A 17,633-nucleotide genomic window follows, 5' to 3' on the forward strand; every position below is an offset into this window, starting at 1 on the left:
AGGAAGGAATTGTAAAATCATGCAAATCATATGAATAAGTGGGCAAAGATTTGATAAAACCACTCAATTGAACACAAGATAAACCATAAAATAGTGGTTTATCAAGTGCTTATATTATTTCTTATTTTTCTATAACAAAAAATTCAAGGGTAGTAAAAGTAAGAAGTCTGTATCTAAATTGACAGAGACACCGAAGATTAGAGCAAATGGAAAAAAAGGTCGACAGAAGGTAACATTTCGAATATCTAATAATTTATATTAGATAATTCAAGAAGGAAAATTAAAGTCTTTGTTTGAATTTAAATTATTTTAATCCAATACCATAAGTTCAATTGAGAGATTAAGGGAGAGTGAGGTCAACACTTTGAGAAAAGTCTTACTCGACTCTAGCTTGTCTGACAAGGTTTTTTTTTAAATTTTGTATCGTAATTATTTGAAAATTATGATTTATGTTTAGACGGAAGAAATCACTCTAACTCAAGGGACATTAAAAGATAAGACCAACACACCAGAAATAGAAGTGGAGGAAGTTCCAGGTGCAGCCACAACCAAGAAATCAGGATTGCTACAATATCCTATGCATCATTATCCAGTGGTCCATCCTTATCAACCTTATGGTGGAGTCCTCCCTATTCCTTTTCATCCTGTTCCAAATGGCATGGCACACTTCAACCAATATCCTTCTACTGCCGGAATTACATCATATCCTCAGTTGTCCCATATCTCGCCGTATTCTAGTGGACCCAGTGACTGGAATATATGGGCTAGACTTTTGAATGATGTCATCAACAACAAAAAGTCATAGAGTTATAATCTATATATATACATATATATATATATATAGATTATACTTTAACTTTTCTACATTTTTTTGGTATAGGATCTTGAATCATAGACTTTTGTGACGTTAACATAATAGGCTATTTATTATGCTCGTTCATAGATGTGTTCGAATTATTGAGCAGAAAACTGATACAAAAATTTGTTTTCTTTTCATGATTCTTAGTTAGGAAACTTAATACCTATAAAATTGATACAGAAATTATTATTTAACATGATAGAAATAAGATTGCAGGATGAAACAAAAATGCTTCATAAATGCAGCATTATGATACTTTGTTTCGCCAGTCTGCTATTCAGAACCTTCCATATGATGTAAAATACTCGACAACTATACAACAATAACTAATTTGAGCATGCTCCATTGTAATTAGAACATACCAAGTGAGTATATGCTGTGAGTATGTGCCAATCAAGCAGTTTCCAGAACTTTATCAAAATGCAGCTGTGAGTATATGCTGAGCAGGAAAAGAGGGGAATTTGTGTGATATTCAGTACAGTTTGAAGAATATGTATCAGCTTTGCGTAGGGTTTTACATTTTGTAAAGGTCTAAAAGGAAGTTAGGGTGTTTAATGCGACCATTCAAATGGTTATTGTAATTAATGTTAGTTCAGAACAATTGGAATTTTTAATTTATGCATGTTAAAATTGTTGATTATATATCCCTTTCTCTAATAATTCTTCATGCATCTATACAGGATCTGCCACAGACCTTTCCTGGCCATCCATGGTTGGACACTCCCGAGGGACATGCTGCTCTTAGACGTGTTCTTGTTGTTTATTCTTTCTGTGATTCTGATGTTGGATATTATCAGGTGGATTTGATCTGCTCTTCCTTCTTATTCTGGATTATTTTTCCCCTCATATAGAAGAGAAAGTTCTGATAACAACTTAGAATTTGATACTAACTATCTTTGAGGATTAACTATTTTCGTCTGGCTTCATTTATTCATCTGATCTATTCTTCTCCTGGCATTAGAAGTCAAATTTTTAAGAATTAGTAACTTGCATGATGCTTATTCTCTTTTTCAAAATTGAAGCTTCTGTGTTCTACCTATAATACACTTTTTATAAGTGAAAATTAAAATCATCAATAGCATGTGGCTTATAAAGAAGAAAAATTGATAGGTTCCATGACAACCAATACGATATCAAAGCAAAGGAAGAAGCAAGAACCCGAAGTGATGAAGAAGCTCGATGAACGAATCAAACGATTAGAGTCGTTTAAAATGGAGGATAAATAGTATTTGCCATTGTATTTGTGTTTCAGTCTAAGTTAATATGAGAAGTGTTTGAACCATCCTATCATAATAGGGTCTATTGCATTTCTTAAGTTCTTGTTGGCATGATCTAGCCCTCTTGTTTTCAGGATGCTTGTATTGTAGGTCAGAATTGTAAATTTTAATACCTTAATAACTTAACTGTTACTGTTATAATGTGAATAAATGTCAATTTAGGACATTGTGCTATTTCATTGCCCTGGATTTACATTATTAAAGAGGCATTTGCACCTGTTCAGTTTAACTGTTGTTAGCTCGATCTTAGTATCCTACTTTTCTAACCAAATAATAATCTTAATAATAACAGTAAATTACATTCATACCTTTTGAGGTATATCAAAACTACACATGCTTTTTTTTAACGATATTTTATTTTAATAGTGTAATAGAGAGGAATTGGGTGTATAATAAAGTGGTGGTTTGTAATTTTGAAGTGTAAAGGTTTTGGAAAATCTTTACTCACTCTTTATCTCAACATCTGAGGGCAACAAGCAAAAATACGGATGCATTTAGCAAATATAAATGCCCTTATTAATTATTATACATATATCAGATCACTTTAGAGGATTTATTTGTGAATTATTTTTCAACAAAAATTCTGAGATGAAGATTTATCTTTTTAGGGTGAGATGTCGCCGATTCAGCAATAATGGCAATGAAGAACGATCAATACTTATTTGATAGCTAATAACTACCTGAGTATTTAATTTCTGTTGACATTTATGTAAGCAATCCATTTGGTGCATCTCTCAATCTTTTTTCTGAAACTATTGGCCTGTTAGGTTTATAAATTTTGTAAATCATTTTGGATAAAATATAATACTTAAAAAGGAGCATGTTACTTCCACGGGTGAATTATATTACAAGATCAGCGGTTATATCTTACAAAAATTGATCTTCAATTTCGGAGTTACAAGAAAGAAGTGTAATATCACAATTGTAATGGCGAAAAGCTGTCAATTGGAGAATAAAACGATGCCTCCCTCCCATCTTGTTATTGAGAAAAATTGCATGTTATTTTCATGAAAGAATGTAGCCAAGTACTAAAAAGGTCTAAATGAGAAAATTTACAGGATGGCATTTCCCTTGGTTCTATAAACAAAAATGAATTTATCTTCTTTACTCATTTTATAGAGTATGTTTTACTTCAATCTTTTAAAGGGTTGCATCTTTCTTCAACGTCAGCAGTGGTTTCTAAGAGCTGGAATTTTATGAATCTGTATTATCATCAATGGCTAAATCAGACAACATTTGAATCTAATATTGGCACCACAGTAAAAGACAGAAAAAAAAAAGGAGGGCAAAAAAAATAATAGCATTAGTAAATTTCCAAGCTTAGCAGAGAACAAGGAAAAGGAGTAAATATAACCAGTAGTTTCTTGGCAAGAAAGAGTAAAACCATTCTTCACTTATAATAATGTACAATAGCAGACAGGTTCAATGAATAGTGTGAGAGAATTCATTCATTTATGCTGAACAACTGATCTTGGGATAAGGACAGGTTCAATGATGTATCATCTATTACATGCCCACACTCATCTGTGCTCCATGAAATACCAGGAGAAGACTACAGATGCAGATCATCCACCTCTGCAAGTTCTTTAGTAATTCACCTTGAGAAACTATCAACCTTCTTCAAGTTCTCCTCTCCATCTAGTAATGCATGCTTTGCAGTCAAGGAATAGCCGGCACTATCCTCTTGAGGAATTTCATATTCAGTGTCGGATCTTGGTGCATGCTGAGATTGTGCATCTGTAGACTGCTTTGAGAACTTCTGTGGCATAGGTTGCTCTTTTAGCTCTCCATTAGAAGTGAACAAGTCAGATCAAATCTCTGGAATTGCATTATTAGATTCACCCCCAAATAAACTGAATAAGGTAGTTTCCAAAATGAGCACAGAATAAGGAAGTTTTCCAAAATGATCACAGAATAAGGCAGTTTCTTCCTAATCACTATCAACAGTGTAGAAACCTAGAGAAAAATTAGTTCAGGTTTGAATAGTCTAAGTAGTAGGTCATTAAAATCTTCTATAAGTAAAACAAGTTTACAACCTAAATTTGATTTCAATCAATTACAAATCAGGTTTGTTAAATGTGTTTTTCTCCAATAAGAAGTAGACTTATAAGACCAGTCACCTGTTCTTATGGGGGCAACTATAGAAGATTCATTGCATTCAAAAGCGAGAAAGAAACTGAGAATTGTGAAAATAGAAAAATCAATTACCCATCCATTTCTGGCATTTGGAGATCCATGAAACCTGCATCGAAATTGTGCAGTGGCTTAAGCATCTGAAGAGCAGCCCTGCCACCCTCAACATAAGTAACTGTTGCCCCATATTTCTGTAAAACACCTTTTGCAACTTTTCTATTCCCTGCATTATCATCAACCACCAAAATTCTTTTCGATAATGATAGATTCCCAAGTTTGGATACTTTCTTTCTATTTATTTGCCTTTTTTCAATTCCAAGGGATTTTCTATAGGAGCAAACTAAAACACTCAGCCAAAAAGTCTTCATTAATATATCATCAATGACACCTAAACTAGAAGAGAATGTATAATCAAACTATGGAGTATGTGCACTCTGAAGTGAACGAATGACCTGACGAGGTAAAACTACGATACCCAAAGCAACATCTTCCAAGTATAAACAAAATTAATATACCTAGGTAAAGATGCATGTTGCCTCTCCGGTGGAATAACAGTTCCACCTTTGTTGTAATGCTCCTCAAGATATGTAAATTGTTTCTTGAAGTGGTCCAGAGCACTGATGAAAAAGGTGTTAGGGTAAAAAATACAGCACCAAAGCACAAAAGGGAAAACAAAATTCAATGGCTAACATGACATGTTGGACCAATTGGGGTATAAAAAATAAACAAAGGACATCTAGCCAAAATAGAAACAGATTGAAAAGTCAAATTTACAATCCCATTAAGCACAAAACTTTGGTTGTTACATTTGAACAAACATACAATCAAGTAAAGTAACAGAAAAAAAAAAGATTTATCAACCCTAAATACTCATTCAGCATTAATTATTTACAAAAGAACTTCTACCTTCGAAGTCCACTTGCATGGGGAATTAAATACTAAGAAAAAGTCAAAAAATATGGCATGACTTACGGTTAATAATTCAAACTGTTACATAGAGATATTTAGGGAATAGCCAATTATAAAAAATTGTATTGAGTGGTTAAAGAAATGCAAAGAATAAGGATGAAATAAGAGTTCGGCTACAGCCATAGACAACAATACCTAGGATACATGAAACCTGTTGGCTCTGCTCCCTTTAGAAATTCTTTTAACATTTTTGGATAATACTCTAGAATCTCATGGTATATAGGTTCTTGTACATCTTCCTTTGTTATCCTGCGTCTCTCAAACTCAAATTCCATCTTTGTAACTGGTTGGGCAGAAGGTTCTCTCTCAACCTTGGCCGAGCCTTTAAAATATGGATCCGCTAACGCCTAACAATATCATACATAGGATCATAGGTTAATAAAAGATTACCAAAGAAACTGAACTAAAGACAGATGAAAATTTAGAATTCAACCTCTTCAGTAGAAGGCCGATCTTTAGGCTTAAAGGCCAGCATTCTTTCTAATAAACGAAGAGCAAGGGGGTCTGCATTAGGAAACTTCTAGCAGAAAGGAACTAGCTTCTTCTTGCGCATGCTGCTCAAGTATTTCCGAGCTTTCTCATTCCTTACCTATTAATATGCAACCAAGGTTGCATTAAGTAAAAACTAAAATACACAAGACTGCAAAGAGGAAGGGAAACTGAAGAACAGACCCTAGCAATGGCTTCAAGAGATGGTGTTCCAAGAAGATCAGTCATGAGATCCAATTGATGGACAACATTCTTCCCAGGAAAAAGAGGCTTTCTAGTCAAAAGTTCTACGAAAATGCAGCCAGTGATCCATATGTCTATAGCTGGTGTATACTGGAAAGAAAATGGTTTCAGGCAATAGTGATTTACTGAGTGAAGGATAATACATCAGTGAAAGACACACAAGTAGATTCATAAACCAACTAAAGTATTTAGTATATGGCAAGGAAGCATAAACATTTGCAAGACCAATTATTATTTATTAACCACACGCAATTCCCATATCTAGCGCACAACTAAAACAGTAAAAACAAAATACTATATTGTATAAAAGAACAAAATTTCAATCACCAAAAGAGTATAAATTCATACATAGGCAATAGATACATTCACAAGTCACCACACATATCATTCCCTACCCCCTCAATATTCACTAAATTCCTCCCCAAAAAAATACAAAACACCAATCCAAAACATATTAAGATACATACATGTAAATCTAAATATACATATGAGTTGAGTAACTTTACCTTTTTTTTCTGATCATGCAGCATCTTTAAAACTAACCATAAAAGAACTTTTAATTATTTAAGCAAAAACTGCATCAACCAGCCCCTTCTTTCGGGTATAATCCAAATCACCCGAACTCCCACTTTCACTTTGAAACCCCAAAAAAAAGGGAAAACCACACTTGCACTACAACTCTCAGATCAAGAAGGAATGATCAAAATGCAAAGAAATATCCTAAAGAGCTAATAAATAAATAAGATAAGACAAAAGTAAAAGAAAAAATCTTCACCTCAAACCCAACATAGCTCAATTCATATATCAAAGATACTACTATTAGCTAATATCTATTGATTCTGAATCTATCTAATTATGATCAAATCAATCATAATGTCAAAATGGCATAATAGCGAGCACCACTAGTAGAAAAATCATAAAAAATCATAAAACATAGAAGTAATAATGATGGCCAAGAAAATCCACCTTTAAAAATAACAATACTTATATCTCTAGTCAAATGGAGACATTAAATAATCCGGCAAACAAATACGAACACAAACGTAAATAAAATATAATGCGTATGTCACTGGAAGGTTTATATGCCCACAAGAAAATAACAAAAAGGGAATGTTATAAATCTAATCTTGCGAGAATTCATAATTATCAAGATGGTGATTACTATATAACTTTTTAAGATTTTCAAAGGCATTTCTTTTGACCCTATACTCGATCATATTATGATTTCTCGACACGAGTGAGACTGCAATCTTCATTCGATTCCCATCATCAACCTAATAAAATATTAACATTTACACATTATGCTTAACTACCTAAATATCAAAGAAAGAATGAGTAAAAAAAATATAGTGTATAATATTATCTTTATATTAAAATTTTCATCTTCAAAACAAGCTATCATCCAACTTAAAACTGACACACCCGTGTCATTTCTACACATCGAGCAAGATATATTAGAGTACTATATAATGAATAAATTTTATACCAATAACTACTAATTATATTATCTTACGATCCATCTTCGAGGGTGGGAAGGCCCTCCTGTTCTTCAAATTCAAATTCTGAAGAAATCGGATTCGAAGTGGTCTCAAAGTCATAGAATGAACGATCTTCTAATACTTCGTCCAAAAAAATGGCCTGTTTAAGTCTATGTCAGAGTTTAGTTTTTTAGTCATATATCTAGATAATTAACAAAAAAACATAAAATGTATTTACTGATTTCAAGGTTGTCCTCTTTCACTTGAACTGTTTCTCAATGGGCAATGGGTCTAGCAAAATGATTTGTCTTTTAATACGATCGATCACTACGAGGTACCAGTGTTGATGATCTTCGTCAATAGTCTCAGATACAGGGATAAACACCGAATCAAGAGAAAGTCATTTTAGTTATTAAATTTATTTCATACCCATATTTGCTAATTTGAATTTAAAAATGATATAAACTTCTTGAATAACAAGTATTATGTTATGTTATATGGTACATGCAACAATTCTTACTCTTTTTAAGCAGTCAATTTTGCCCAAATAAACATCTGTGATGCAAGATGGCAGACAGCTAGGATCCATTTTTGTCTTCTTTGACAACTACATCATTTTTGCCACTTGTTTATATGCGCAATAAAAATAACAAATACCAGCATTATTTTAGTATTATTTCTCTGATATGCTTACCGCAAAAACTGGAGGTAAAAACCAATAACCACTTTCTCTGGTCAACTCTGATTTCATTATATCTCCTATTAAGTCTAGCACAAGAGAAACAATTGGCTTGCCTGGCATCAAACTCTTGAATACATCTATGCGAGCTATAAGCCCTGAAAATACTATATCCTCCTCATCGTTGCCAAAGATAAATTAACATAAACAAAAATAGCTAAAAAAATCCACAACGCCGTTAAAAAATAATATGCTTATTAAATTTACTTACTTATCTACCAATTGATCACCATACAAGTATGCTGCAATTGCAAGTTCAGTATCGTCCAAACCCATCGAAGCTATTGGTCTAAAAGATACGTGCACCCACTAAATATAAAAAAAAACTATTACTATTGAAACAACAACAACAACAACAACAACAACAACAACAACAACAACAACAACAACAGAAACAACAACAACAATAAAACTAAACTACTTATTACTTAGTACTCACAATAGGCAGCTTTAATCCAAGAACAATATTTGGAGCAAGTGAGTTTCTTCTTCTTTTTTTAGCAATAGACAAATCCGTTTTTGCCTTCTCAATAGAGCATAGCAACAATGGATTACTCGACGCACTACCTTGTTGAGTAAGAGTATTAGAATCGGAACCAAGGGCCTTAAACACCTTAGAGGGGGAGCTGACATTATTTTCCAAATGTTGAACAATAGATTGAACTAGTTAAGTCAATTGACCAATTGAATTGGCTAATGAATCCAAAGTTACTTTTTCCAACTGTTCACTGTAACGATAAAGAAAAAAATAATAACGATGTAACAATAGAGATAATAATGAGATATTAATCAAATGACAAATTGAAATTCACAATAAACACCCAAAAATTCAAACCAGATTTTTTAACCTCAAAACAAGATATTTTAAACCAAAAATTCAGTTTTAAAATCAATTTTTAACCAAAAACACTGTGCATTTGAACTCTGATTTGTCATTGCTAGTTTTTGAGATCACATAATCAAAATAAAAAGGGTTACCAGAAATTTTTAATCAATCCCACTTGAAAGACACAAGATTCTGCAAAACCACTAATTTTTAATGTGTATTTTTATAAACCAATTTGCAGAAACTGATTTCACATGCTAATGAGATAGAAATTACAACTAATAATATGCAACATGGTAGAGGAAAAGCATTAATTAAACATGTATTGAGCTGGGAAAAATGCACAAATAATGCTGAAAATGAAGAATCATCCTTCCCTTAATCTGTCTTGTGGTAGGTAGACAATTTCATAAACTGATGTTAACTTATAGTGTTTTGATCTAGGCATGTTTCAAATGTATGTTTGATAACTTATAGTGGATTATAGGATTGTATCATTTTTCCATTACAAAAGGTTCTAAGACAAAACAATAGACGCAATTTATAGAAGGGACAATCTTGAATAGTTGTATGAATATTATATTACATCATCACAGAGTTGCAAGAGATACAAATTTCATAACTAACAGCTTCAATCCTCATCCCAGTTACAGATTACTCTACTTGGCATGTAAATTTCAATAAAAACTAAAACTTTAGAAACAACAAAACAACCCAAAGAGTCATCCAAAGTATTAAACCAAATAACATGAAGAGAAAAAGAGTACATAGAAACAATCAAAGAATAGCAGCACCCAAGATTCACCTTCAGACAAAGATAAAATAGAGCAAAACACCACACACACACTCAACCAACCCAAAAACAAAAACCCCTTTTCACAAAACAAGAAATAGGTCAGAATCCATGAACCACCAAAATTAATTCAGAAAGAAAGCAACCCATCAAAGTAAACAGAGAAAAGACCAGTGACCTTGGTGAGATAGAGCAAAGCAAACTCGGCTTTCAGATCCTTGATCCACTGACCCAGAAGCAAGAAGGAAAACCGGTTGCCCACACCTGTGACGGCAAGTCGGCGACAACAAAACCAAAAGACGAGGATGGCAAATGTGTAAGGAAGCACCAAGAGGGAAGAGCCGAAGAAGAAAAGACCATTAACATGGTTTTGCTTATGAAACTAGATTGTGGATTCACCAATTCAGTCTTAGATTATGGGTTTTTTTTTCAATTTTGGATTTTAATTTGGATATGGATTTGGATCAGGATTTAAAACTGTTTAAATAGTTTGGATTAGAAAATCAAACTATAAAAGAGATTCAATTTGGTTTGGATTTTTTTAATTTAAAATTGGTTTTTTTTAAATGGTTTGGTTTGAATTTAGTTTAAAATTCAAAATCTGGATTTTTTTGCCCAGCCCTACTCATGACCGTGGAGAGTGAGAAGGGAGTGATTGACCAAACCCTACTCATAGAACTTGCCTCAACAGAAGCAACTCGATTATTTCGACGTGTTTTTACCATTGTAATTAGCTTATGATTTTATGTGTTTTAGAAAGAATAAATAACAAGGATAAAAGAGAGTTGTTATTATATATCAATTTAAGGTGAATCTATATTAAATATAAATTCAATCAATTATTGACAATATGATTAGTGTTATAATCAAAATGAATCATACAGATTTTATTTTTAAATAAATTATATATTTAATCTAAGTCTGAATATTGATATCTACCATAAATAATTTCTAGATATTTAAAATAAATTTTCAATTATATATAATTTTAAATAAAATATTTATTTATTATAAAAAATTATGTTTTTATTACACGTAAATTTCAATAATAATATATACTATGATAATAATCTAAATAAAAATAATAAGTTTTAAATAATATGCAATTTTAAAAAGTAATATATTTATTATTAAAATTATATATTTATTGTCACGAAGATTAATATTAAGTTATAAAAATAATATCTACTTTAAATAGTAAATTTTTTAAATTACACTCACTAACAATGCACATACCTTATAATTATATGATATGATATAAATATAAAATAGTAAAATTTTTTTAAAAAATAGTTTCTCAAAAATAAAGTAGGAACAAATAAAAATTTGAACTATATATAAAGACATATTTTAACATGTCATTAGCAAATTATATTCACATTATAATTCTAATTGTGTTACATATATGCTTGAGTGCTTGACATGGGTAAGCGAGAATCATCCGGATCACCTCAACGTAGCGAGAACAAAAGAGACACAAGAGAGGTTAGCATTAATGCTATTGATAACCAACTCTTACATTATCCGTTCTTCAACCATATACCTCACATACCCCAATTTTTCTATTCTATGTATCCCGGTTTTTATACTACTGTAGTATATTCTAACCAATCTTCGACAACCATGCATCCATCACTATACAACATATTTCCACCATCATTTATTGTAGGTCCAACTGTCACAAATTTTTAACCTCCTACTCTCTTATATCCTTTTCAATCTATTAATCCAAGAGATACAGATGAAATTCTTAAACTGCTAAAGTCTCCACAACATCATCAGTCTGACTTTGGCACAAATAAGAAAGCCTCAAAGAAAACAAGTGTATGCGATAAGAAGATATCTACGGCCAAGAGAAGAATTGTCTGAAATTCACATTTGTCTAAAAATATAGTTGGTGTGAATACAGGCTCCATTAAAGAAAAATTTTCAAAAAATAAAAAAACTACACAGGGACCTCACACAAATCTCTAACTGAGGAGCAAAAGGCACTCTTAAAAAAGAGTACACCAAGTGGATATTCTATTAGTATGCCTACTCTAAACCAGAAAAAAATCGAGCAAAATAAACAAAGAATTGAATGGCCATCTATAAGTCCTCATATCACAAGTGTTTGCGTCAATCATCTAAGGTTACATAACTTAGTAATCTCACCAATATTTTTATTTTGCAGTGGATCCCGATTTTATTTTAGCCTCCTGCATACATGGATTTGGATGACTTAGATATTAAAATGGCAACTTATGTGTTTGCACCAAATAAAAGAAGGTTAAATATCTCATTATCTATTTACTAAAATTTAAAAAAAGTACAATATTAATGTGATTCGTGCTTGTAGTGATGAGGTATTGGCGACAACAAACAAATTTAGCGGAACTCGTGATAATTTCAAGTCATTAATTCCCAAGGCTTGGGTGCATGGGATGTAAGTGCATAATTAAACTACTATATCTAGCATACTTTCGATTCCTAATAAATTTATTAATTACCACATAGGTGTTGGATTTGGTGGCTACTATGCTAACCATGTAGGAGAAAGAAATAGGATGTCAAACACATTGGTATTTGCCAGCTGTGTTTTCGGTACGCAATGTCTTTTTCAGGCTTGTTACAGTTTTTATTTATTTTATCTTATTGCTTAATTGGTGTCACCGACTTAGCCCCTAACTATTAAATTCAGCAATTCATACTGGAATGTGATACCAAAATTGAAGTTTTGTTGAAATATTATCAAAAAGAATTCATGAAAAAAGTTGATGAAGGTCTAAAAAAGTATATGATTTATTGTATTTTTATTTTTTTATTATTTAATGGCCTTTATCTTTATGAACTGATCTATACTCTTTATTTTTTTAAAAAAAATTGTATCTAGTAATATTCTAATACGTGAAAGTTGGTACTAAATTTTTTTACCTGTCAATGAGAACAACACGCATTGGTATCTGGTTATTTTTTATTTGTGCAATCATCAAACAATTCTGCTAGACTCCCTACCAATTGCTTCAAATAAAGAGGGAAAGAGATAGAGTATAGTAAAGCTGGTAAATTAACTTTTTCCATTTTTACTTTTATGACATTTTTTTAAAGGTTTCAAATATCGTCCTGCATTTAATTTTTTTCCTATTTGAATAGGCAAAATATCTGGAAGATATGCTCAAGTATGACTCGTTCTATAATACAACATTCCGTTTAGGCCAAGGATACTTGATTTTGCATTTGTGGATACGCTAGAAACAGGAGAACAAGCTCCTAGCTCATAAGGAATATCTGTATTTATGTTTTCCTCTTTGAAATTTTTATCTACATAAGCTAACCGCGTCTTATTTAATACAGTAATGATTGTGGGGTATGGGTGACAACCTGGATGAGAAACTACAGGAAGACGTATAGTTATATGATGTAATTTTCTTTTGTTAAAAAAAATAGTACTTCATTTGCTAATGTGTATATAATTTTGTTGGTAACCTAAAATATTTATAATTTTTAGGTTAATGATGGTACAAGGATGCAACTTCCGTTGGATTTGATTCTAAGGCCCCACAACTTGATGCTGCATAATGTCATTGACTTTGCTAGTAGGAATTACAATAAGTATAAACAAAATGATTCAAACAAAAATTAAAAAATCGTAATTGTCATGTAGTCATGTTTAGTTTATATTAACTATTAAGAGTTGTTAGTTTCATCTCTTTTACTTAAAAAATTATTATGCACTATATTTTTTATGGACTCTTTTTGAAAATTAATGTTTCTGTCTTTAGTTCAATTATATTTGAATTTAGGCGAAGCTTAATTTTCACTCCAGTATTTCGATTTCTTGAACCACTTCTGTGTTGTAAGCTGGACAAGTAATATTTTTGGTTAATCAGAATGAGCAATCACTTAATTAAGAATGTTGATTTTTCGTTACAATTATTGTACTTGATCAACTGAATGTGCCTTGGAAAAAATTGTCAACTTTTTTTGTTATAATTATAATATATTTCCAACACTTATTTTTTGAAATCTTTAAACTGAGCATAAAAAAAATTGAAGAAAATGTGAAGAAAAACTTCCAGCAGGAGCATCCGGTTGGATATGGACCATTTTTTATAGGAGTAGGTGAAGTCAAGTTCTTATGTACACTATAAGAAGATATCTACGATTTTTCTTTGGTACTATGGGCACATTTTCCTTTGTTTTAAAAGATAAATAATCTTAGCTTGGCTCATTATGTCTTTAAATAATTCTCAATGCTGATATAATTATTACCAGGCAGGTAATGGTGTTTTTTTTTTTTTTGGTAAGGTGGATTAGGGAGGGGGAGATATGCCATGTGAGTTACAGCTCATTGGCAAGTAGGGGTGTTTAGATTCAGACAGATTCAAAAGATATTGGGTTAAGTATGATAAATATTGGGTTAACGTATGTAAAAATGAAGACTAAGCATGATAAATATTAAATTTAATCAAATTCAAACCACTTAAAATTAGATTAGATTGAATCAAATTGTATATTAAAAATTATCCAATCCAAACCCTACCATAACTAAAATTAGTATTTGAATTGGATAAAATTTTTTAGTTTAAAATCAAAACAAACCACGCCGTAAAAATTTATGTTTCTTAGTCCAAACTGCATTATTTAGTTGTATATGTTATATTGAAATTTCATAATCTCTAATTTAGTTCTGCTACAAGAGTGCTTTGTTTGATGAACTTTGAAGATTTTTCCAGTAAAAAATTGTTAAATGCTAATTATTTGTCATCCCTTTTTTTTTTTCACTATTAATCTGGTTTAGCTTGAACTTATGATCTTTTGCATCTCATTCATCAAATCCAAAAAGGACACTGAATTGTCAATTAAGTATACAACTTCAGGTTCCAATGCGTATTTCACCAAGATTTTCATTTATTCATGTCAAGATTTTAATTTTCAAATTGTAAACTTATGCAGTCTAATATCTTGTACTAAATAAAAATTTTAATAGTTAGAAGCGGTGCAATATCATGGGAAAAGATAAAGGATAGCAGCTCATGACAAATTTGAAGGGGAAAGATAAACCTAGAGGTTGGCTAGTTATGGGGAAGGAAGGGTTTTGAAGGGTGTAAAATTGACACTACAAGCTTTTTCGTCCCCTCCCTTCTCTTCCAAACGCAATTCACAAACAACCCTTAGGTTACATGAATTAAAACTTCTTCTTCATCTCCTGTTTCAAGAAAGGTAGCTATCATGGATATTTATTACCTTCATCCATCAATAAAAAAATGGGATAAATGAAATGCTAATAAACGAAGGGCATTGGGTTACATAGAGTAGAAATCTTTAAAAAAAATTCTTCAATAAATACACTATAAAAGCATTGGAAACTACAAAGTTTTAGTTTTTTTTAATAAATTATTTCTACATTAAACACGTGAACAAATGCCCTTTAGCAAAACTGTAAAAGAAAGATACAAATTCTATTAAGACTGAAGATCGATATCAAGAAAAAAAATATTTCAATAGATCTATAAGATTAGCAAAGGGCACATGATGTTTCTCATCAATTGTGTTGATTTTAAAGGGATGCCAGTCTAGGTCCTTAAGATACTCTTCCCACAATAAACACAGTTCTAAAGCTCTTTCTTCTGCTTCCTCATCATTATATCTTTTCCTCATAAATTCAACAAACGGTCTAATATCAAGTTCCCCCATTCTCCTCACACCAATATTGCCACGAGTACACGTCTTTAACTCCCTGAAACATTTAAAATATAAGAAAGCATGGAGAATGGAAAGGAAGTTTCAATGCTTAGAGCATAAAAATCCATGAGCCACAAGTCAGGTAACAGACGAGAACTGGATATCGACACAATATGACTGTTGCACCATTACAAGCCAGCAATGCTGGTCTTTTCTACAGGTACAATTTTAGAGACCTATGAATTAGAAATAATCAATTGGGTGACATGTTAATTAAATATCAAATAAATAAGTTTTGACTTTAATGGAGTTACTTTGTTACCTTGATTTCTAACTAAATAAATTTAATTTTTGGCAAAAAAAAAAGAAGAGAAAGAATGCACTATAAAAGAAGCCATAATTTAAAACAAAGTATATTTCATCTACAAGGAAATTTTTATTTCTTTAATTGTGGTTCATACAGGATAGTTTCATCAATCAGTTAATATCTTATCTGATTCATATAAGAATTTATTGAGCTGACAACAAGCAAAACCTGTGTTTATAAAATGACCAGGTCATATTCCAATGACAACCAAAAATCATATATTAAAGTATTAAAAAAAAGGACTTGATTGAACAGATGCACTTACAGTGTAGTTCAAAAAAATATGCACTTTGGAATACTTTTCAATATGCGCATATCAAGGAAAACAAAAACTTACACTAATCAATACTTTTCGAGCATCCTGCAGCTCATCATTGCTCTTACGCTCTTTAACAATTAGTGCTTGGTTCAATGTCCCTATCTCTCGAAGTGACTGTTCCTTATCTCTTAATTCGTTATATAAAATATCCGTCACATTCAAAACTTCAAAGTCTCCATCATCTTTCATGTGCTTCATGACATTTAATTTTCTTTTTAGTTGGTGAATCTCCAACTCCAATTTTTGTTTCATATCCAATTATTTTTCAAGCCGGATAATTTTAGCATGGAGTTCTTCTTTTTGTCATTGGATAAACAAATAGTCAAATAGCATGAACAATTACATCTTTTTTCAATATAAAGTATAAACAAAGCCTCAAAACAGGTTATGCAAACCTCCTGATCTACAGCCAGTCTCAAAAGATTTTTATCAGCCTTCGCTACAAAAAAATGTCACAAAAAATTAGAATTTTGAAACAAAAAGAATTTGTAACAAAAAAAGGGACTGTTGCAGTATGTCCCGTTACAAAAAGTTTTTGTAACAAAAAATAAAACTGTTACAATTCAAAGTAATATTAGTTAACAAAAGTGATAACAAATTTTGATTTTCAAAATATTTTTTGTGACAATATATTTTTTCCTATCATAAAATTTTGTTACAAAATATAACTTGATTTTGTAACATTTTGCTTTCTTTAATTACAAAAATATAATATTTATTTTGTAACAATTTTTTTAATACAAATTACATACATAATTTATCAAATTTTTTAATTAATTAATATATTAACTACTTTACTGAACAAGTCAACATTTACATAATATGTAAAAACATAGATAATTCAAACATGCTTCATTTAACTAAAATTGTTTTAAAACAAAATAATATTAACGTCTACATTGATTAGTTCTACAAGTTATATTTCTTACACAAGATCAATCAAAAGTTAAAAGTCTAACATAAATTAGTGTCTCTATAAATCAAAATATTCTTGAGTCCTTTAAGTAGCATGTTGGCACCATTTTAGCACTCCTATAAATGAGAAAAACCGAAACAAAAAGTTAAAAATAAGATATAACACCAATTACAATTTTTTTCATTAACTTCTATTCAAAAATTTTTGAAAAATTTTAGCAGAACCTCACCTAAAATTTAGATATTTCCACCGTCTATGGTTCATCAATAACAACCAATTCATTACTTATTTCTCAACCAATACATAACCAAATTTATCAAATCAGATAATAAGACATTTGTCATTTATCAACTATGACACAAGTAAAATGTAATAAATAGAACCATGGGTAATGCATAAACTAAGTTCTGCCAACATTCAACACTACAAAAGCCACACAAAATTATAACACATTACTCAAAAAACAGTATGACTAAGAAAATACTAGTTCAGAGATTAGACATAGGCAGCTAACATAAACTAGCCATGGCTAAGTGAGCAACCTTGAAATTTTGTAGAATG

General features: G+C 31.1%; 1 protein-coding gene and 1 pseudogene across 1 annotated transcript in view; one reads left to right on the forward strand and one right to left on the reverse strand.

Annotated features, from left to right (window-relative positions):
- The window catches only part of LOC107647123 (protein FAR1-RELATED SEQUENCE 5-like), a 40,843-nt gene extending 40,038 nt beyond the window's left edge, over nucleotides 1–805 (forward strand). Inside the window, exons 5-6 of the mRNA XM_016351245.2 lie at nucleotides 149–229; nucleotides 458–805. Coding sequence (XP_016206731.2) covers nucleotides 149–229; nucleotides 458–805 — 429 coding nt within the window. The remainder of the gene's footprint in view (nucleotides 1–148; nucleotides 230–457) is intronic.
- Nucleotides 806–3,946: 3,141 nt separating this feature from the next.
- LOC110264090 (mitogen-activated protein kinase 9-like) lies at nucleotides 3,947–16,354 on the reverse strand (annotated as a pseudogene).
- Between the last annotated feature and the right edge of the window lie 1,279 nt (nucleotides 16,355–17,633).

The sequence above is a fragment of the Arachis ipaensis genome, chromosome B6, assembly GCF_059453495.1.
Source record: "Arachis ipaensis isolate K30076 ecotype BB chromosome B6, ASM5945349v1, whole genome shotgun sequence".
Classification (NCBI taxonomy): domain Eukaryota; kingdom Viridiplantae; phylum Streptophyta; class Magnoliopsida; order Fabales; family Fabaceae; genus Arachis; species Arachis ipaensis.